The sequence below is a fragment of the Diceros bicornis genome, chromosome 12 (assembly GCF_020826845.1).
Source record: "Diceros bicornis minor isolate mBicDic1 chromosome 12, mDicBic1.mat.cur, whole genome shotgun sequence".
NCBI lineage: Eukaryota > Metazoa > Chordata > Mammalia > Perissodactyla > Rhinocerotidae > Diceros > Diceros bicornis.
In genome coordinates, this window is record NC_080751.1 from 22474874 (window position 1) to 22497226 (window position 22353).

Sequence of the window (22353 nt, forward strand, 5' to 3'; positions counted from 1 at the left end):
TGGCTTAAAACCTCAGCCATCTCGTCAGTGGAGGTTCTTTGTCCCTTCTTGAAAGCCCAGGCTCACTTTAGATGATCAGTTGATCAAAAAGGTTTTCTGTTGCCTCTACTTTTGGATTGAGGGATTGGGGCAAAGTAGGGTGGGGGGAGGGTAAGTAAAGAAGAAATAGGTTGAAAATGTAAATTACTTCTGCACAGTTTCACTAGTGAAACTGATCTATAGTGGTTTATTAAGAAAAGCAAAGATGTTTTGGGAGAGGCAGCCCATGCTTTGTGGTGATGCCAGGGAGTGGTGTCCCCTAACTGCTGGCTGAGACCCAGCACTGCATGGGGTGGCATGGAAGGTCTCAGAAGACGGATGGGAGCTGTTTTATCTTATAAATGATAGTAATTAGCAAGCTCACATTACTAGTAAGAGGAGGATCTTTTTATTCAACATGTAATACCTACAGTGGCTAAATTAAAGCAATTAAGTGTCTAAGGCTCAAACAAAAGCTTTGAAATGCTCTCAATTTCAGTTGGCCCACAGGCATTTTGCTAGCCCTCCCACTTGTGTGTTTTCTTCACTTAAACAAATATCATCTCATCTTCTTAAGCTGTGGCTAGTAGGATACCATTATTTCCATTTTACTAATTCATACTGAGTACATGTTCAGGGTTACCTGAGTACAATGAAAGAATGCCCACTTTATCTGTCCTCTGGGTCCCAAGAGGATAATGTCCCAGTCTAGGACAGTCATCACTTTCTCCTTCTGCCTCTTAGACCCAGACCGCCTGCTAGTTGGGGCCGTAAAACAGCGCATGCCTGGCTGATTTCTTGCTCTGCTTGCCTCTTTGAAAGAGGACACCTGAACCAATGTAAGCCCTGAGGACAGGAGAGCCAGCGCTACCTGTTCCCAAAGACCTGTTGACAAAACGGGTGACAACTTCCTGTTTACAGAAGAAAAGGGATTGGCTGTAGGTCTGTCTAGTAGATCCTGAGGGGAAGGGCTGCTTTGCTGAAGACGACAGCTCATTTAGACCACCTGAGCCAGGAGCCTTCTGAGGCCCGAAGCCATCCAGTGTACTGTCTTCTGAGAGGCAGAGGATGCCCAGAGTTTCATGTGATCAGTCTAGTCTCCCAGCCCAAGGCTGAGAGGAATGGTATATATTTCTATTTACATTTACATTTGTTTATATTTATATATAGTATGCGTGCATACTTTTTAAAAAAATAAATGAGAAGCCCTTGCAATAGGAAGAATATTGAATACTGCTTTGGTTGCATCAGCTGCTGGGATCTATTTTGGTGGAGGACTGCAGTAAAAATAATACAAATTGTGGTCCTAACTACTAGTTAGCTGTCTTTAAAAATGTAAAATAACAGCAGCATCTACAGACAAGCCAGGAATTCTGCTTAATCAATCTGAATGAATCCCGTGGCTCTTGAATCAGCTAAGCAACAGTCTTAGTCACACCCCTCTGACATGTAATGTTCTGAGAAGGAGGGGAGACGGGTACATGTCAAATTGTTGGAGCTCAAACAGACCTTGGAGGTCACCCAGTGCAACTCCCTGATTTTACACATGAGGAAACTGAGGCCCAAAGAAGTTCAACAACTTGCCCAAGACATGTGGCCTAGCCTGGCCTGGAATCGGGGTTTTCTAATTCTCTCAGTATCATGTTTTTTTTTTACTTAACATTGCTGTATGATTCCTGGATGATGTGATCCAGCTTCTTAAGCATTTTCTTAACTTGACTTTCTACGCCTTATTCAAAACACATAGGCCTGCAGACCTCCTGAAGTGGCTGCTCAGAGTGGGCTCGGCTCCTTGTGCTGTGTGTTTTCTTCGGCTTGTGTGTTCCTGGGGACACAGGGATGATGAAGTGACTGTACTTGCTTTCTTGCCTCTCTGGAGGTGGGCTTCATCCCATTTGTCTCCATTCCCAGAAGAAAGAAGAAAATTGCCAGTTGCCAGCCTTCTTGTAGTCTCACCAGTATACCCAGCAGGAGCGTCCTACTCTGGAAAGCTATAAACCAGGTGCCCCTTAATGGTTCCAGGTGGCCTGGAAACATCAGCCCTGGGCAACACCTTTCCTCTCCCATCAGCACTGCTTGCCAGCTGCTGCTGCCTTTGTTCTCCACCCCTACACTCCCTTTTGGTGAAACAAAGATTTAGCAGGAAAACCCAGGGGAGTTGAAGGGATGCACATAGTCCTGAAGACACTTGTTTCGCTTTGAAATGCATAGTCTGACCCACCCTGAATGCCCCCAAAAAGCCCTTGGTCAGCAGCCAGGATTCCATCCCAGGATGGGCAATGTAAGCAAACTACCTCCTCAGCTGGTCTGGCCTCTTGGCTCTTTCCCTCCCTTCCCTCCCTCCTTGAGCTTCCCTTGGTCAGAGGTTGGCCTTCCAAATGAAGAAGGCTCATTCCCGGGCCCAGGGCATGTAATACATGTGCTTCTTTAGAAACTTCCAGGTACACTTGAGGTCCCTGCATAAGAGAGTGAACAATAGCCAAGTTTCCAAGAGTAAGAAATCATATTCACAAAATATGCCCATACAGTAGGAGGGAGCCAGCCACGTATTTAACATTAGGCATCGATCTTCCAGTCCTCTTTCTCCATCAGACCAATTCCCACCCAACCAGGCAGCACTGACCTTGGTGAAAGAGGCAGCCCCAGCCCAATGTCTTTTTGTACTTCATGTTTTGATTCATTGTCAAGATATCATAACATTAAAGTCAATTCAAAAGAAAAGTCTGTATCAACTTTTGAGGCTCCGTGGTTTTCCTCTCATTTGTTGTTAAATTCTGGAGAATTATAGGAAATATCTGAATTCTCAAAATAACTGTAACGTACCTCTCTGCAGAGTCCAGCCATTGGAAGCTTGCTCTTTTTGAAGAAGCTTATCAGATGTTCACTGGTAAACTCGAGCCTCTTTTTTCTTCCTCTGGGTCTTGCTCTGGGTTGTCCACCCATCTAGAAGGCCACCTGCCCATCTCGGGGCCCCTCCTTAGGGAAGCCACCTAGCCTTGCCCCTGCCCATGTCACCTTCTGCGTCTGAGCCCACATCTCACAAAGCACCCAGCCCAAACCCGAAAACCTTTCAGGGCAGGAATGGGTGTTTTTACCACCAGAGTGGATTTGTTGAGGCTGGTCTTGTCTATATTTTCTGTGTTTAAGGTTGGCAATGCCGACTCTTTCATCTCAGTACCTTCTGAGTCTTGCTTCTACCTCCCTTCCCTTTATTTTCTCACCCTCCGGTTTTTTCTACATTCTTCCTTATCAAAGTTTCGTCTCAGCTCACTGCCCCATTAGAGGGCTTTAGAACCAGGTCACACAAAGCTTGCTACTACTAAAAATACGTGAGTTTTTACAGGAAGCATAGAAAAATTTGAAAATGTAGTCAAAGGTCTACCCCTTAAAAAGGGATCAAACTTAGGTGGTTAAGAAACACAACTCCCATATTATAGGTGGAAAGCTGCCTAGCTCAGTCTACAAGACTAGCATAACCCTGCTACAAAACTGGGCAACGATAGCTCAACTAGAGAAAAATAGAAGCCAAATTCACTTACGAATCTAGATGTAAAGTTTCTAAATAAAATACTAACAAATCTCCTCAAATATTTATAAAACGAATTTAGTGAAAGACCAGTAGAGTATGGAATGCAAAAATGGTTTATGTTAGAAAAGCTGTTTAATTCATACCTTAATAAAACAAATTAAAGGTGAAAGACTGTGTAATCATCTCAATAGATACAGAAAAAACATCTGGTGACATCCATCATCTTTTAGTGAAAACCCTTAGCAATCTAGAACATAAGGAAACTTTTGAAACTTTACTCTGTAATCACTCCAGTTATCTAGAAACACCATATTTAATAGAGAATCTCTAGAAGTTGTCCCATTAAAGTCAGATTCAAGGCAAGCAGGGCCACTATCACCTCTGTTTTTCGGTGTCATGCTGGAAGCCCTGGCAAAAGATGCAGTAAGACAAGAAAAAGAAAGTGTAGGAGCCAGCCCCAGTGGCCTAATGGTTAAGTTCAGCTCACTCCGCTTTGGCAGCCCAGGTTCAGTTCCCAGGTGTGGACCTACACCACTCGTCTGTCAGTGGCCATGCAGCTCACATACAAAAAGAGGAAGATTGGCAGTGGATGTTAGCTCAGGGTGAATAATCCTCAGCCAAAAACAAAAAGAAAGTGTAAATATTGGAAAGGAGACCAAACTCTTTTCTGGGTGATATATGATTTACTTAGAAAAATCCAGAGAATCACTGCATAAGGTATTTGAACTTGCATAAGGAAGTTAAGGTAACCAGACACAAGACCAACATAACAAAATCAGTAACTTTTCTATAATCAGTAACAGTTTATAAAATGGAAATGTTTAATCTCATTTCATTTTTGCAGTAACCCTGAGAATGATTTTAGCTCCATTTTGCAGATATAAAAACTGGAGTTTGGGTCCGGCCCGGTGGCATAGTGGTTAAGTTCACGTGCTCCACTGCAGTGGCCTGAGATTTGCAGTTTCAGATCCCAGCCACAGACCTACACACTGCTTATCAAGCCATGCTGTGGCAGGTGTCCCACATATAAAGTAGAGGAAGATGGGCACGGATGTTAACCCAGGGCCAGTCTCCCTCAGCAAAAAGGAAGATTGGCAACAGATGTTAGCTCAGGGCTAATCTTCCTCACCAAAAAAAAAAAAAAAAACTGAAGTTAGAGGTTAACTTGACCAAAATCACACAATTTATAGTTAGCAGAGAATGAATCAAATCCAGTCTGAGCTGAGACCTTGTTATCTAGCACTGTAATACTCCATTGCGTTTGTGTTCAATGCCACGTATAAGGTTGCAGACTTCTTAATTGGACGTCTTTGTAATAACGGGAATTGACACTAAGTCACAGTGAAACAGAGGCAGGAGTTTTTTGGAGGGTACATGTACAGGTGGCAACGGCTGTACTCGCTGCATCGTGGTGCGCGAAACCTCCCAGGAGTCGGCAGCGCCCAGACGGCAGTGCCCGGCCTTGCTGTCCACAGCAGGCGGCAGTAAAGGCTCGCTCTGACCATGCTTTCTCGGGACGCAGGGTAGCTGCTGCTGAAGCCTCCCCTCTTGGGAGCCCGAGGTCCCTGAGCACAGAGTAGCTGCAGAGGACTACCACTTTTGTTCTTCTTGAGCTCAAACCTGCAGCAGTTCAGAGATACCCGCCACACAGCAAGGCCAGTTTAAAACACAGCCCGAGTCTGAGCTGAAGTGAAGCTGTCAGACTGGTAGGTTGGTAGGTAGGTGTCATTCGCTTGTGCACAAATAACAGAGAGATGCTCAAGAATCTTGCGTGTGAGTGTGTGTAGGTACATAGCTTTGGTGGGCTGCTTTCTGCAGCTCTGTGGAAACCACGGGCAGAGGTATAGGAGAGCCAGTTCAGAAGTGTGCATGGGTAACAGGAGGTTTCTTGCCTGGCCTTGCTTGGAGACGCCCTGATAGTATATTCCTTTGGTTTGTAGGTCACACTCACCACTTTGTGAGATTTGTCTGGCGGTATATATCCAAAATAAGCCTCGGCTTCATTGGAGCCTCTCTTGCATCCTCTCCTTCCTAGAGCCCAGACCAACACAGAACAGTCCAGGCATGGAAGGCTCCAGGCTGGGCTGGGAGGTACCCTCAGCAGTGAACTGTGGACATGCCTCAAAGTGTTCTGGCCTTCCCGCTCCTTTGTACAAATCGGTCATTAGATTAGGAGATATTGAAAGGCCTTTCTCAGTCTCACATTCTCCGACAATGTCCAGGAAGCTCTGCACTGGACACTGCAGTGGAAAGAGGCTGTGCAGGGCTGGGAGGGAGGACGGGTGCATCAGGCATTTCTGATGGCTCGTGAATACTAGGAGAAACTGGGTGTGCCTCATTTCTCAGAATGACTTTCTACACATTGTTAACCTGAACATGGGTCACGGAAAATAGGGTGGATTAGGGTGGACAGATGACTAACACAGAGGTGACCGTGAGCTGTTAACTGGGTTTCTGAGAATTAAATGCTGAGTGCATATAACAATTTTCAATACAAGGGCAACGTCTAACCTACGAGATGACTGTCATGTGGGTGTTGGATAAGAATTTAACCCTTGAGATTTGAATCACCCCGAAGGGCCCTTATCTACTCATTCAGAAAGTATTTATTGAGATCCTCAGAAACCTTTGTATTGTGAGATACCACTCCCTTATCTGCTGGGTTTGTGTCAAGCAGGGTGTACCTTCTTACTTGGAGGAGTTGTGCTTGTGTTGATCTCAACAACAAAATAGCTCTCCGAGCCAGCACTGGAGCGGGCTCACCTGAGTTTGAGAAGCAGCAGTGTGCTATAGTGAAATCCACTGGGCTTGTGGTCAGGGGCTGCATTTCAGTCTAGCTCTGCCAGCGGCTGCCTGCCACTGTGGGCAGGATCCTGCATCTCTCAGAGTCTCTGTTTTCCTGTGTGTGATGTGGAGACGATAGTTTACCTGCAGCCGTGCTCACACGCAGCCAGGGCCTGGCACGTCATAAGCACCCACACAGTATGAGACTATTACGAGTTGTTTGCTTGTTGTTGTCTCAGATCTACAACCACCTGTGTGTCGAAGAGGGAGGCAGTACCCCCAAAGACATAAAGAAAGGGGGGATGAGAGTTGGAGGACAGGCCGGAGTTTGGAAGAAAGTAGAAATGCTTGTGTATCAGTTTGGTCTCTTGCAGTTACTGGAATTTGAGGGGTAAATAGCAACTCTTCCCTGAGTTCTGAACCAATTGAGGAGGAAAGAAAACAAAAGATAGAAGACCCTTTATTACTGATGATCCGGGAAGTGGGTGTCCCAGGACCGCACCCCAGGATTAGACAGACCTGCCCCGCCAGGCACAGGGATGCTGGATCTACCCAGCCTCCCCACAGTGGGGTGGGCCCTTGACCTCCAAGTGGACCCCACAGTCCCAAGAATGGTTGCCAGCACATGCTATTTGCCAGTTGGGTGGCTCCCAAGAGGCAGAGGAGGGAAGTAGCAGACCCTGCACGCCCAGTTCTACTCCACCTGCTGCGGAGAGGAGTGGGGGCCAGAGAGAGGCCAGGGGTGTGATACAGGTGGAACTGCTGCCAGAGGTGGAATCAGGAGTGAGGAAAAAGTGCACCCAAGTGACCCACCCGACGCATTCTGGCTTAAGTCACCAAAGGGAATTGGATCATATCACTGGGACATCCAGGGTGGATCAGGATTCAGGCTTGTCTGGATCCAGAAGCTCAAGTGGTGTCTGTGGGGGCCTTTTTCTCTTGGTTTTGCTTCACTTCATCCTCAGAAGGTTCTCTCTCTGTACCCTCACCAAGATTCCAGGTTTATGGGACCCTTAGATCTTAACTTCAGAGATAAAGACAGTGTCTGTTCTGACCTCTCTGTCAAAAATCTCTCTGTATTGAGAGAACTATATAGTGGTTACTAGGGGCAAGGGGGTTGGGGGGTGGGCACAAGGGGTGAAGGGAGACATGTATATGGTGATTGACAAACAATAATGTACAACCAAAATTTCACAATGTTATAAACTATTAAGACATCAATAAAAAAAAATCTCTCTGTATTGCCTCAGAGAGGACCACATGTCCATATCTGATTAGTCACTGTGGATTGAGGGATTGGAAACAGGCATCAGCCCCACATCACTTGGACCAAAGAGAATTAGAGAAAAATCCAGGAGAGTTGGGTCCTCAAAGGGATGCTGCACATGTCCCCCAAGTTTTAAGAATGAACAGTGGTTGTGCTGCATAATAGAAATGTGGGTGTCTTTTCTTTTTCCTGAATACTTGTAGTCCCATTTTTCTGAGCGTTTATTACTTTCTAAATGGGGGTGGGGTAAAATAATAAGTCTATTTGTTTTAACCTTGCTTTGCCCCTAAAAGGATTTATGACACTAACAAAAAACACATAAAATAAAAAGAGATAAATAAGCAAAAGCGATAAGGGGAATACAAGAGTGAGAAGCAACAGCCAAGGAGGAGTTCCTAGATATTTATCAGAAATAGGACACCTAGATATCAAGGAAAACCTTTTCATTTATTTGGGAAAAAAGAAAAAGAAGGATCCATTACTCTAAGGATTCAAAGGTGGAGTGGGGATTCTGAGGATCCCTGGTTTTAAAGGCGATGCCAGCTGCAATTAACAAAGCCTTTTAGGAGCACATGGCTCCTGGGCCCCGGGAGGTTGTGGAGAGTGAGCATCACCTGGGATCAGCTGGCCCACCTCCAGTCTCAGGTGGGAGCATGAAGCACCTAGGTAGTGGGTATACTGGGAGGTGATCGGGCCCCCTGTGCTCTGCCCATGGCCACAGTCTATCCCGATATCTGATCACCTTCCCAAGATGCCATCATGGAGGCTCCAATCTGAACCTCGTCACCTCCACTGGAAAAACGCACCCTCCACAAATGGTGGCCTGCGTCCCTCTGTGCGGTCATCCATCTAACTTCCAGTTTAAGGTGACCCCCAAGGCTGGTCTCCAACCCAAAGATTACAAAATTTCTTCCTGGAGAGCCAGCACCACGATAACCCCGAGGTATCCTTATCTCTGAGACTTTCCCAGGCCAGAATTAGCCCCACATATAAACATTTGGGTTTGATTTTTGGTTGTTAGCATCTCCCCTGCTTACCAGAGTCCCTTGCGATCAAGGCCACAAGTGGGGTAGCCATTCCTGATCAAGCTGGAACACATCAGTGGGAGGCCTGGTGTTGTGAGCCCTTCCCCAAAGCCTGCTCGCTGCTCCCACATTTGAGAAAACAAACCCAACTTTCCAGGGTCTGGTGGCTGGGTTTCTCTGCCTGTCGAGCCAGCCACATGGAGTTGAGACAAGCTGGCCCTTCAGGGGTCCTCCTGCCTCCCACAGCCAGGATAAACTCAAGATTTCGGGAAGTCCTGCAAGATGGCACCAGTCGGGGTAGACAGTGTGCTAGGGTTTGGTGTGTGGCTTTGGTTTTTGTTTTTTTTAATTAACTCTTGGTTACCTCCCTCCAAACAGACAGCTACAGACAGTTCTTCTAATTCCTCTCAGAAGAGGGAACAACCTCCTCGGACAATCTCCTCTCCCACATCCTGTGAGCACCGGAGGGTTTATACCCTGGGCCACCTCCACGACCCATACCCCACGGACCACTATCCCCTCGAACAGGTGAGCAGCAGTCTCGTTCCTCTGAGGTCATCGGGGTGGATGGCTCCCGATGCTGGAAGGTCTCCTTCCCCTCCTGTTTAGCCAGATGCCCTGGCCTCTTCTGCTCACTTTGTACCCCCAACCCATATTGAAGGTGGTGGTGGCAGCTCCCCCTTACTCAGTTTTCTGTGTGCCAGACATCTTGCTAAACCCTTCATGTGCTTTTTCTTGTTTAATTCTCACAAATCACCCCCCAAGGCAGGCCATTGGCACCCCCAGTTTATGGATGAGGAGGCTGAGGCTTAGAGAGCTAGAGGCCCTGGTGGAACAGGATTCAAGTCTCACCCCGGGTGCTCTGCTGCCTCCTGCGTTCCTCTGTCCAAGGGCCTCCTGGCTTTGAGTGAAAGCACGGAGCCACGATCAGGACTAAAGAATGCTACACACTTGGCTCGAGCACCCAGGCACCGTGGGCTACAGGCCCAGGCTTGCTCGGGGAGATGTAGCTGGAGTCTGGAATTCAGTAATTCAACAAATATTTACCGAGCGGCTGTTTTGCAGAGCAGGTTCCTAAATTGTGGGACATGGACTGGTGCCGTGTGGGGCGATGTGGCCACCGGTCTGCTTTGAAAAGAGAAAAAGGAGCACAGGGCAGTGAGTCTTTTTTTTTTTTTTTTTTTTTTTTTTTTTGACATAAAGCTAGATTTATATGACTTTTTTAAAATTATTGTGTGCCTCTTAATATTTCGGCATTAAAATGTTTTTTTAAATCACATTATGGTAGCAGTAGATGGGAATTGACTTTTTGACTCCCCTTACTTTGCAGAATAAATAATTAGCAAAGTCTATGTCAGCTTTCAAGATTTGTTTTGAAATCCTATAGGATTGTGATTTTCCAAAGTCTGGGAAACTCTGATGTCAAGAATTTCACAGGAATTAGGGCAAAGCGTGTGAGATGGGGCTCCTGTCCTCAAGGAGCTCACAGTCTGGTGGTAAATCTAATTACCGTGTGATTAAATTCTATAACAATATTATAATGACCATAACGGCAACAGGGATCAAGCACATCCTGTGTGACAGGCTGTGTGCTGATACCACCACGTAGATTCTTTCTCTTCATTCTCACAATAGCCCTAAGCAGTTTGCTAGTCAGGGAAACTGAGTCTGAGGCTTAGCTTTTTGTTGTTAGTGCTGTGGAGTCGATTCTGATTCCTAGGGACCCTGTGTACCACAGAGTGGAACCCTGCCTGGTCTTTTTGTGCCACCCTCTCACCTTCCAGTGCTGTATCAAACAACGCTCCGCTGCTATTCATAGGGTTTTCATGGCCAATTTTTTTCGGAAGTGGGTGGCCAGGTCCTTCTTCCTAGTCTGTCTAGTCTGGAAGCTCCCCTGCAACCTGTCTACCTGAGTGACCCTGCTGGTATTTGAAATACCAGTGGCCTAGCTTTCAGCATCACAGCAACATGCAGCCATCACAGTATGACAACCGACAGACAGGTGGTGGGGTTCCCTGACCAGGAAACAAACCCAGGCCACAGCAGCACCAAATCTTAACCACTAGACCAGCAGGGCTGGTGAGGCTTAGCTACTTGGTAAATTCCATAGTTCGAATTTGACTCCACTGGGTTCACTCAGAGCCATGTTTCTCACCCCTTAAAAAGCTTTCATGCCCAAAGGACTTCAAAGGTGAGAAATCTCATTCTCTGCTGCAGCTGAGCTGCCCCGTGCAAGGCAGGCTTACCTGCATCTATTCCATAACTTTACCAGCACCCACCTCGGGACAAGGCATTGTTGCAGACTATAGCAGGACCACCTGCAGAGATGACTCTGTCATGCTAAGGGAGAATGTGGTTTGGGGTGAAGGCCAGAGGGTGTAGCTCTGGGTCCCCCCTACCAGGGCTCCATTGCAGCTCTGCTGCTCACTATCTGTGAGATCCTGGGAGGATTCGAACCGGGCAGCTGGCCTCTGGAGCCTGCACTCTTACCCTTTTCATATCCCGGCATCTTATCTTCCCAACCAGATTACAAGGTACTTATTCCTAGTATCCCCTTTTGCTTTTGTGGACATGACCCACGGTGAGAAATGCATTTTATGCTGTGACCCAGTATGTACAAATTGTACACACGTAGATAATGAAAAGTATTTACCCTTATAACATGCAGTGCACTCCAGTGCTCTTATATTTCACTGGAGGAAAAGAAGCTGGTGTTACAAAAGAGAACCAACAGGCAGGACTAATCTAAGCTGTTAGAAATCAGCCTGGGGTCACCGTCACCTCAGGGGTGGGAGGTAACTGAAGGGAGGTGGGGGATGTCCCGGGGAGGCCTCTCACGGTCTGCTGCTTGATCTGGGTGTGTTGTTTCTGAAAATTCAAGCTATATTCTTACAGTGTGCACACTTTGCTGCATATATGGTAATATTTCAACAGAAAGGGAAAAAATGCTGGTCTCGGCCCCTTAAATTGATTTCCTGACCCAGGAATGGATTGAGACTCACAATTTGAAATATTATCTTCGACTGACCCACAAGATGTTCAGTAATTACAGGACGGGTCAGTTTCGTCAAGAAATCCTTCGTCAGGGTGAAGGGTGCGTATTGGAGGATGTGGGGCCGGGGAGCAGGGGGCGCTGCTATAAAATAATGTCTCCTTTCCCCGGGGCAGCCGATGCCGAGGCCCTACCGCCAGGTGAGCTTCCCGGACGACGACGAGGAGATCGTGCGCATCAACCCCAGGGAGAAGATCTGGATGACGGGCTATGAGGATTACCGGCACGCGCCCGTGCGGGCCAAGTACCTGGACACCTCGGAGGACGCGGACTCCTACGTGCGCTTCGCCAAGGGCGAGGTCCCCAAGCACGACTACAACTACCCCTACGTGGACTCCTCAGACTTTGGCCTCGGCGAGGACCCCAAAGGGCGCGGGGGTGGCGTGATCAAGACACAGCCGTCCCGGGGCAAGTCCCGGCGGCGGAAGGAGGACGGCGAGCGCTCCCGGTGCGAGTACTGCAGGGACATGTTCAACCACGAGGACAACCGGAGGGGCCACTGTCAGGACGCGCCCGACTCCGTGAGAACTTGCATCCGCCGGGTGAGCTGTATGTGGTGTGCAGACAGCATGCTCTACCACTGTATGTCGGACCCCGAGGGAGACTATACAGACCCGTGCTCGTGCGATACTAGCGACGAGAAGTTTTGCCTCCGGTGGATGGCTCTTATTGCCTTGTCTTTCTTGGCCCCTTGCATGTGCTGTTACCTGCCCCTTCGGGCCTGCTACCACTGCGGAGTGATGTGCAGGTGCTGCGGAGGGAAGCACAAAGCAGCCGTGTGACTCCGGGCCCTTCCCCCCGCCCCCCATCCACAGCCACAAGGGACCTTGTCTTCGCCACACTATCATCTTCTCCCCTGCTCCCTGGTGCCACCATTGCAGCCTGGGGAACCTACCCGCTGGACTCTGCACTCCCCTCCGCCACCCACTCTGCGTCAGCGACACACCCCTACACGCAGCACACAGTGTTCTAAGGAAAGGAACCTCCACGCAGACCTTCGTGTGTTATTAACAATCTGTAATCAAGCTGTCTTCTCCACATTGATTTTCCTGTCTTTCCTCCCCACCTCTTCCAGTTCAAAGGCACCTGTAGTCGGAACTCCTGATTTTTGAGGGTTGTTGTAGTTGGTGTTTTCCAAGAGCATGGAAGACTCTCTTTCTCTTGGTTCGGCTTGCCTGTTGGTCCTGAGCATTGTCGGGTTCCTGTGGAAATGTGATGTCAGAAGGATGAAACCCACCAGAAGTATTTTAACCTGCAGTCAGTTATTATGTATAGGAGGTGAGCTAGTTAACAAACTTCTACCACAAATCAAGATCGCTTTAACTTTTCTAAAGCCACAGTTCCCCTGTAAGCTGCAGTTTGTATCTTGAGCCCATCATCATTTTCTGTGCCTCCTCCCCCCAAATCTTGTCAGTTATTCACCAATACGAACATTCACCCGTAAAATGACTGAGAATTGAGCCTTAACTTCAGATTAACTTGTGAGAATCAGGAAAATTCCTTAAACTGCATCACATCCTCTTAGGCCAGGGCTAGAAAGGGGATTTCAGGTCTCTCTGAGCCTCCCCAGTTACCCCTAAAGTAGAACTTTTTAAAATTATGTCACCACCACTTCTAAAAATTTAGCAATATGAGAAAAAAATGCTCATGAAGAAAGAAATTTTGCTCATTGTTTTGCAAACCAAGTAGTCTATTCAAACACAAACCAGTGTCCTCCAAAAAAGTTCCGGTTGAGAAACACTCAAGTTGTAGTAAATAAAATTATAAGAGGTTTTTTTTCCCCCCAGTGGCTATTTTGTATTAACCGGGGGAAATTTTAAATGTCATACATTTGAAGAGTGGTGGGTTGCATTTTGTTCATGGGTTTGTGTTTTTGTTTTCATTTTGGACTCAATTTCACATCACGAAATTCTTCATTTATACTTGGGAAAAGGCCATATGTAAAAACCCTTCCAATGCCTAAGTGTCTTTCTCCTGCAATCCTAAACCCAGACTTGCCACTTTGGGTGCACAGATGGTTAGGTCAGCAGGCTGGGTCTACCTGTCGCCTTGCCACGTAGGAGGCTTCTAATTAGCTGGAAAAGAGTATTTTTCTAATATATTGCAAGGAATAGCCAAATCTTATTGCAGAAAGAAGAAAAGTGAAGAGTGGTTACCTGTACCTAGCATAGTACAATCAGAACGACGTGGAGACCGTAGAGGACAGGCTTGTCAGCGCTGCCTCTTCTTCCTGCCATGATCTTCCTGTGGTAATTGCCAGCTGAGGGCATAGCCTGATCCCTCTCTCTCTCCCCACTTCCCTCTTCTCTTCTCTGTTGCACACAGGACATCAGTCTTCGAGGAAAAGGACTTTCTTCCAGTCTGCCAATCGTATTGGGAAAGTGCTAGCCACGCTTACCTTCATGGGAGTGTTTTCAGCTCATCTGAGAGCCCATCACATTTCTTTAGTCAGACCATCGGTGTAAATACCGAGTGTGCTTATGAGTTAGTTGGAGTATGTTTTCATTTGTTGGAGTGACTGGTTTGGGAAAGGAGCAGAGAGCTGTCAATCTAGTGATGAGAGAACCGCTTCCCTGCCAGGAAAACATCTAGAAAACCTTCAGCCAGCCTCCAAACGTTGTCAAGAGACCATCTTCCCCCCACCCTGAGTCTTTCTCAAGATCTCCTCTCTACAAAGCACAACACTAATGTATGTTTTGTTAGACTTCAGTTCACGAGCCCCTATTTATTTCAGTATAATACACACATCCCCTGCTTTTTGTCTGTTGTCCCTAATTAGTCCTTATCTGTTTCTATCTTCCTTTACCCCTGGTCGTTTTCCATCCCTTTGAAGAGTTATGCTGGTGAATCTTACTCCGCTTACGCTTAACGCTTTTTGGTTTGTGAAGGCAGCGGTTAAGGGCACAGGGCAGCCATGGGGACATTTATGTAAATACGTCTCTCTCTAGTTACCACGCTGCAGCTGAACAGTGTGTAGTATTTTCCCAGTCAGCTCTGCCATACTGACGTCAATCATTTGAGAGAAATTATTCAGATTTTATTTTTGTATCTGTGGTAACAAAACATTAACCAAAAGATTTTCTGTTGGGAAGCTTCCCCCGAGCCCCCCCAAGCTATTTGCTCACATTAACAAATTAAAGTGCCTGAAGCATAATTCATTCTTTACCTGTATACTAAAAACCCTGTTGTATTGATTTTTTTATAATAAGCCTTTTTACCTCTGTGTAAAAAATATATATACAAGTGTATGATGTACATTTTAGTTCTTAACTTTTTTTTATGGTTTCTAATATGTATGACCAATGTAGCCATTGCTTTAAAATGTACCATGTAAATATAAACACATCCTACCAGATTGCTGACTTTGGGCTATTTGTCTGGCTGGAGTCGGGGTGGCATTTGAGCCTCTGTGGATGTGGGAGTTCTCGCACACGGGATGGGAAGGGGTCTCCTTTGGAGAAGGACGTAGGGACACCGGTCTGTTTTTGTGAGGCCCTTCCCGCCTATGGTTATGTCATATTCCCAAGGGGAGACAGACGGCAGCTCCTCTGGCTCGGATGCCTCAAGTGAAAGGAATGCTGCATGTCACCGCCCAGGGAACACCGCCTCTTCCTAGGCCTAGCTTCCCCCACGCGTGCTCCTCAGAGGGAACAGCTGTGCTTCCTCCAAGTTGTTTTCCACCGATTCCTGCTGAACCTCAGGTGGGTGTGTGTGTGGAGTTTGGAAGACAGTTTCTCACAGAAAACAACTGTTAAAACTGCAAGACCCTTGGTCTCCTCAGAGTGGTTCTATTTCACCAACACTTGGCCCACTTTCCCTTCCAAATGGGCTCTTTGGATGCTCAAAAGTTACAGTGACAATCCCTTGGAGGAAATAAAGTGTGGGGTCTTTTAAAGGTCACAGAGGAAAGTTTCAGCTCTTTCTCTAGAGAACTGAGTTTGGGGCCTTAAAAAGAGATGTGTAGAGGGGCCCCTCCATCTTAGTTTTAACTGTTCCCTAAAGCAGTGACTTTTCCAAGGCACTGGCAAAGGTGAAAATCAACAGGAGATGCTGGAAATTGGAAAGTGAGAGGAGAGAAGCCATAAGGATTGGTAATTAAGAGATTATTAGAGAACTTAATGAAAGTTGCTTCGTTAGAGTCGGAGGGGCGTAAACCAGATTATAGTGGGGTGAAGAGTCAAGATGGAGGAAGTAAAAACGTCAAATGGAAAACATGTTTTCAAGAAGTTTGATGCTAGAGGAATAATGGGATTGCTCTGAAGTAGAACTGAGAAATTAAGTTAATATCTGCCAAGATAATATGTATGCATTTACTTGTTCTTATGACAGTTAATCCTGAATAAACTGTTCTCATAAAAACAGAAGGGAGAAGAGAACTTGGAAGGTGCCTCTAAGAGCTGCAGCAGGAAAGAAGTGCTGAGATCTTCCTTGACCCTTGTGCCCCCCTGCATGTCCCTCCCGTTATCCCTGTTTACAGTTGAGGAACTGAGGCTTAGAAAACGTAAGTAAGGTAAGCTGCAGTCACATGAAGCGAGAGCTGAACCCGGCCTGAGCCCGGGTCCTTTCCTGGCCTCGCTCTGATTCCTCTGCTCACCCTCCTCCCTGTTTGTGGGCTTGAAAAGTGGACACCGGTCAAGAGCCTTGCCCAGTCCTCCCTGTTCTCTCAGGCCCATCAGGCTGCTTCAGGATTAGCCTGTCCTCTTTCATGCCTGGCGTGCTCAGCCAGGAGCTGGACGCACTACGTGCGTCACCTTTAACTCCCTGTGAAGTAGAGTGTTCATGTCCACCTCACAGGTGAGGAAGCAGGCGTAGAGAAACTACACTCGCCCTTTCAGGGTCGCTGGACAGTCTGCCATTACTAGCCATTAGCCCTTGGGCAAGTGACTTCGCCTTTGTGAGCCTAGGTTTCCTCAGGTATAACAAGTGGAGTAATACCGTCAGCACTTCAAGAAGGTTCAATGATACGCTGTAGTTACAGTGTAGTACACGGGAGGTGCTTCCAACTGCTAGTTCTTTCCTCAGTTCCTCCTTTATCCTGGGACCCTGAGGAAACATCAGAAACTAGAGAGGACGGTCTCTTTTGAAGCACACGTGGCTGAAGCGATGATGCATATTTGGGGAATATTTAGACTTACGACATAGATGTTGAGATTTCTTTTTCTTAATCTCTCTGCAATTCTAAAGTAGGTTTTGATTCCTTGCCTGCCTTCGCGGATATGTTCGTGGCCCATAGCTGCAGAAGTGCACTAGGCTGGCCGGATTCCTCGGGAGCCAGTGCATGCAACTTGGAGAAAGTTGGTGGCTTCTGTCAGAGCAGTTCCGCCAAGAGGGCTGGACCCGGCTCAGCGTACTTGACCAGGGTTGGAGCACATTGTCTTGCCGAGTTCTGCCTTCCTGAACCTTCCAGCCCCTCTTTTGTGGCGTTTAGGTCGCCCCCTACAAGTCAGTGCCCTCATCTCCTGGGTCTCTGCGCCTCCCTGCTGCTGTCCCCACTGCTGGTTACCACCCCACCCCCACAATGGTGGGCACCCCCCAGAAAACCAGGACATCGTCCCAGAGGAAAAAGTGTTGTTGGAAGAATTCTGTTTTACAAGCACTCCCAGGGTGGTTTGTTATTTTAACGGCTTTCGAGCAGGCAGTCACAGGGCCGGCCATGTGAACGAGGGACCAGCGCTTGTAAAAGTGTGCCAGCTGCTTGCAGAACTCCTTATTGCAGCCCTGGTGGACTTGCTGATTTGTGGAGTGAGATGGTTGGAAATATCACACTTTGTTTGTTTGTTTAGGCCTAAACCAGATGGGTGGACTGAAGGGAGATGACCCTGGTGACATTTTGCACAACCAGATACCAGTTGTGACCTAGCAAATCGGGGCCCACCTGTCTCCTCAGCTAGAGCAGCCACCGGTGCTAGTGGTTCCCTCAAGGCAAGCTGACCACCTAAAGGGCAGTGTGGAGTGGGGCCAGGGTGGGGCGATTAGGAGGAGGTAGGCTCTGTATATTTATGAAGGAGGAATAAAACCAACTATGTGATAGTCATGCCTGGTATCCTTTTCTTCTCATTATGTCTCTTCTCTCATTTTTTTTTTCAAAAATTGGTCGGAGGGCCTCTGATTATAGAAGTAACACACAGAGTCATTGTAAAAATGTCATACACTACAAAAATATGAAAATGAGTCTCCTTGTATTAGTTTGCTAGGGCTGCCGTAACAAAGTACACAGACTAAGTGGCTTACACAACGGAAATTGATTGTCTCAGTTCTGGAGGCTGGAAGTCCAAAATCAAGGTGTGGGTTGGTCTGTGAGGGAAGGATCTGTTCCAAGCCTGTCTCCTTGGCTTGGAAATGGCTACCTTCTCCCTATGTCTGTTCACATTATCTTCCTTCCATATGTGTCTCTGTGTCCAAATTTCCTCTTTTTATAAGGCTATCAGTCATGTTGGATTAAGGCCCACCCTAATGACCTAACTTTAACTTAATTACCTCTGTAAAGACCCTATCACCAAATAAGGTCCCATTCTGAGGTACTAGAGGTTAGGACACCATATGAATTTAGGGGAGACACAATTCAACCCATAACACTCCTCTATCCTACCGAAAGTAAGCGCTGTGTGTCCTTTTGGACCTTTCTATGCATATGTACGCAGATGTGTGTATGTGTGTATGTACACTTACGTGTATATGTGCACACGAGTGTTTTCTCTTTGGAGAGGAACTAAAATAGAATTATGCATCCTATCTATGCTGCTCTAAAACCTCTTTTTCTGTTTTGTTTTTACTTAAAAGTATATCCTCAGCCACTCTATGTCTTTTGATTAGAGAATTTAGTCCATTTACATTTAATTATTGACAAGTATGCACTTATTGCCATTTTGTTAATTGTTTTCTGGCTGTTTTGTAGTTCCTATGTTCCTTTCTTCTTTTGCTCACTTCCTTTGTGATTTGATGGTTTTCTTTACCGGTATGCTTAGATTCCTTTATCTTTTGTGTATCTTCTGTAGGTTTTCACTTTGTGGTTACCATGAGGCTTACCATATAAGAACTTGTATTTATTAACAGTCTGTTTTAAGTTGACAACAACTTAAGTTTGAATGTATTCTAAGCTCTACCTTTTTACTCTCCCCCCTCCACCTTATATGTTTTATGAGGTTTTTTTTTTTCTTTTATTTATTTATTTGTTTATTTTTGTGAGGAAGATCCGCCCTGAGCTAACATCCATGCCAATCCTCCTCTTTTTTTTTTTTGCTGAGGAAGACTGGCCCTGGGCTAACATCTGTGCCCATCTTCCTCCACTTCATATGGGACACTGCCACAGCATGGCTTGACAAGTGGTGCGTCGGTGCGCGCCCGGGATCCGAACCTGGGCCACCAGCAGCAGAGCGTGCACACTTAACCGCTACACCATGGGGTCGGCCCCTCGCCTTATATGTTTTAATGTTACATTTTACATCTGTCTTGTGTATTCCTTAACTAATTATTATACTTATTTTTAGTACTTTTATCTTTTAACCTTCATTCTAGCTTTATAAGTGATTAATCTTCAATCTTTACATTAGATTATTCTAAATTTCACTACATATTTGCCTTTACCAGTGAGATTTATGCTTCCTTATGTTTTCCTGTTCCTAAGTAGTGCCCTTTCTTTTCAGCTTAAAGAAGTCCCTTTTAACATTTCTTGTAAGGCCGATTTAGTGGTGATGAACTTCTTTTACCTTTTGCTTGTCTGGAAAACTCTTCTCTCCTTCAATTCTGAATGACAGCTTTGCCAGGGAGAGTATTCCAGCTTGGAAAATTTTTCTTTCAGCACTTTGAATATATCCTGCTACTCCTTTCTGGCCTGCAAAATTTCTGCTGAAAATCTGCTAATAGCCTTACTGGGGTTCCCCTGTAAATAAAAAGTTGTTTTTTGCTTACTGCTTTTAAGATTCTCTCCTTGTCTTTAACTTTTGACATTTTAATTATAATGTGTCTCTATAGACCCATCTATATGCTGCCTACAAGAGACTCACTTCAGCTTTAAGGACACACATAGACCAAAAGTAAAGGGATGAAAAAAGATATTTCATGCGAATGGAAACCCAAAAGAAAGCAGAGGTAGCTATAGTTATAAGAGTGTAACTAGAGACAAAGAAAGTATTATATAATGATAAGGGGGTCAATCCAAGAAAAGGATATAACATTTGTAAATATTTATGGACCCAACATGGGAGCACCTAAATATATAAAGCAAATATTAAAAGACCTAAATGGAGAAATAGGCAGCAATACAATTAATAGCAGAGGACTTTAATACACCACTTTCATCAATGGATAGATCATCCAGACAGATAATCAATAAGGAAACTTCAGCCTTAAATGACATGTTAGACCAGATGGACTTAACAGACATATACAGAACATTCCATCCAAAGCGAGAGAATACACATTCTTCTCAAGTGCACACAGAACATTCTCCAGGATAGATTTTATATTAGACCACAAAATAAGTCTTAATAAGTTTAAGAAGATTGAAATCATATCAAGCATCTTTTCCAATCACAGTGCTGTGAAACTAGAAATCAATTACAAGAAGAAACTGGGAAATTCACAAATATGCAGAGATTAAACAACATGCTACTGAAAAACCAATGAGTCAAAGAAGAAATCAAAAGAGAAATCAAAAAATATCTTGAGACAAATGAAAATGGAAACACATTATACCCAAACTTATAGGATGCAGGAAAGCAGTTCTAAGAGGGAAGTTCACAGTGATAAATGCCTATATCAAGAAACAAAAATCTCAAACAACCTTATTTTATACCTCAAGGAACTAGAAAAAGAACAAATAAAGCCTAAAGTTAGTAGAAAAAAAGGCAATGACAAAGATCAGAATGGAAGTAAATGAAATAGAGACTAAAAAGATAATAGAAAAGATCAGTGAAACTGGTTCTTTGAAAAAATAAACAAAATTGACAAACCTTTAGCTAGACTCACCAAGAAAAAAAAAAGACTCAAATACATAAAACCAGAAATAAAAGAGATGTTACAACTGATACCACACGAACACAAAGGATCATAAGAGACTACTATGAACAATTTTATGCCAACAAATTGGACAACCTGGAAGAAATGGATAAATTCCTAGAAACATATAATCTATGAAGACTGAATTGTGTAGAAATAGAAAACCTGAACAGATAGATTACTAGTAAGGACATTGAATTAGTAATCATAAACCACCTAACAAACAAAATTCCAGGACCAAACAGCTTCACTAGTGAATTCTACCAAAATTTAAAGAAGAATTAATACCAACCTTTCTCAAACTCTTCCAAAAAATAGGAGAGCGCACTTCCAAACTCATTTTACGAAGCCAGAATTCACCTGATACAAAAACCAGACAAGGACACTACAAGAAAAGAAAATTACAGGCCAATATCCCTGATGAGCATAGATGCAAAAACCCTCTACAAAATATTAGCTAACAAAATTCAACAATACATTAAAAGGATCATACACCAAGATCAAGTGGGATTCATTCCAGGGATGCAAGGATGGTTCAACATCCACCAATCAATCAATGTAATACACTACGTTAACAAAATGAAGGATAAAAATCATATGATCATCTCAATAGATGCAGAAAAAGCATTTGACAAAATTCAACATCCATTTATGATAAAAACTCTTAACAAAGAGGGTATGGAGGGAAAGTACCTCAACATAATTAAGGACATATATGACAAACCCACAGCTAACATCATACTCAATGGTGGGAAGCTAAAAGTTTTCCTCTAAGATCAGGAACAAGACAAAGATGCCCACTCTTGCCATTATATTCAAAATAGTACTAGAAGTCCTAGCTAGAGCAATTAGGCAAAAAGAAAAACTAAAAGGTATCCAAATCAGAAAGGAAGAAGGAAAACTGTCACTATTTGCAGATGATATGATATTATATATAGAAAACCCTAAAGACTCCACACAAAAAAAACTGTTAGACCTAATAAACTAATTCAGTAAAAGTGCAAGATATGAAATCAATATACAAAAATCTGTTGCATTTCTATACACTAATAATGAACTATTGGAGAGAGAAATTAAGAAAATAATCCCATTCACAATTGCATCAAAAAGAGTAAAATACCTAGGAATAAATTTAACCAAAGAAGTGAAAGAACTATACACTGAAAACTATAAGACATTAATGAAAGAAATGGAAGACAACACAAATAAATGGAAAGATAGTCTGTGCTCATGGGTTGGAAAAATGACTATCATTAAAATGTTCGTACTACCCAATGCAATCTACAGATTCAGCGCAATCCCTATCAAAATTCCAATGGCATTTTTTGCAGAAATAGAACACAATCCTAAAGATTTTAATGGAACCACAAAAGACCCCATATAGCCAAAGCAATCTTGAGAAAGAAGAACAAAGCCAGAGGCATCACACTTCCTGATTTCAAACCATATTGCAAAGCTATAGTAATCAAAACAGTATGATATTGGCATTAAAATAGACACATAGACCAATGAAACAGACTGGAGAACCCAGAAATAAACCCACACATATGTGGTCAGTAAATTTATCACAAAGGAGCCAAGACTATATCATGGGGAAAGGATGAGCTCTTCAACAAATGGTGTTGGGAAAACTGGACAGATGAATAAAAGAATACACACGCAAAAGAATGAAAGTGGCCCA

General features: G+C 44.8%; 1 protein-coding gene across 4 annotated transcripts in view; it reads left to right on the top strand.

Moving 5' to 3' along the window:
* Positions 1-18334, top strand: part of SPRED2 (sprouty related EVH1 domain containing 2) — a 114392-nt gene extending 96058 nt beyond the window's left edge. For 2 of the 4 annotated variants that reach the window (XM_058551078.1, XM_058551077.1), the window contains 2 exons: positions 9002-9151; positions 11792-15030. In XM_058551078.1, the coding sequence (XP_058407061.1) occupies positions 9002-9151; positions 11792-12457 (816 nt within the window). In that variant the 3' untranslated portion in view covers positions 12458-15030. Of the gene's footprint in view, positions 1-9001; positions 9152-11791; positions 15031-15202 lie in introns of those variants that run through there. The other 2 variants (XR_009221666.1, XR_009221665.1) reach the window with 2 other exon arrangements.
* Positions 18335-22353: the final 4019 nt, after the last annotated feature.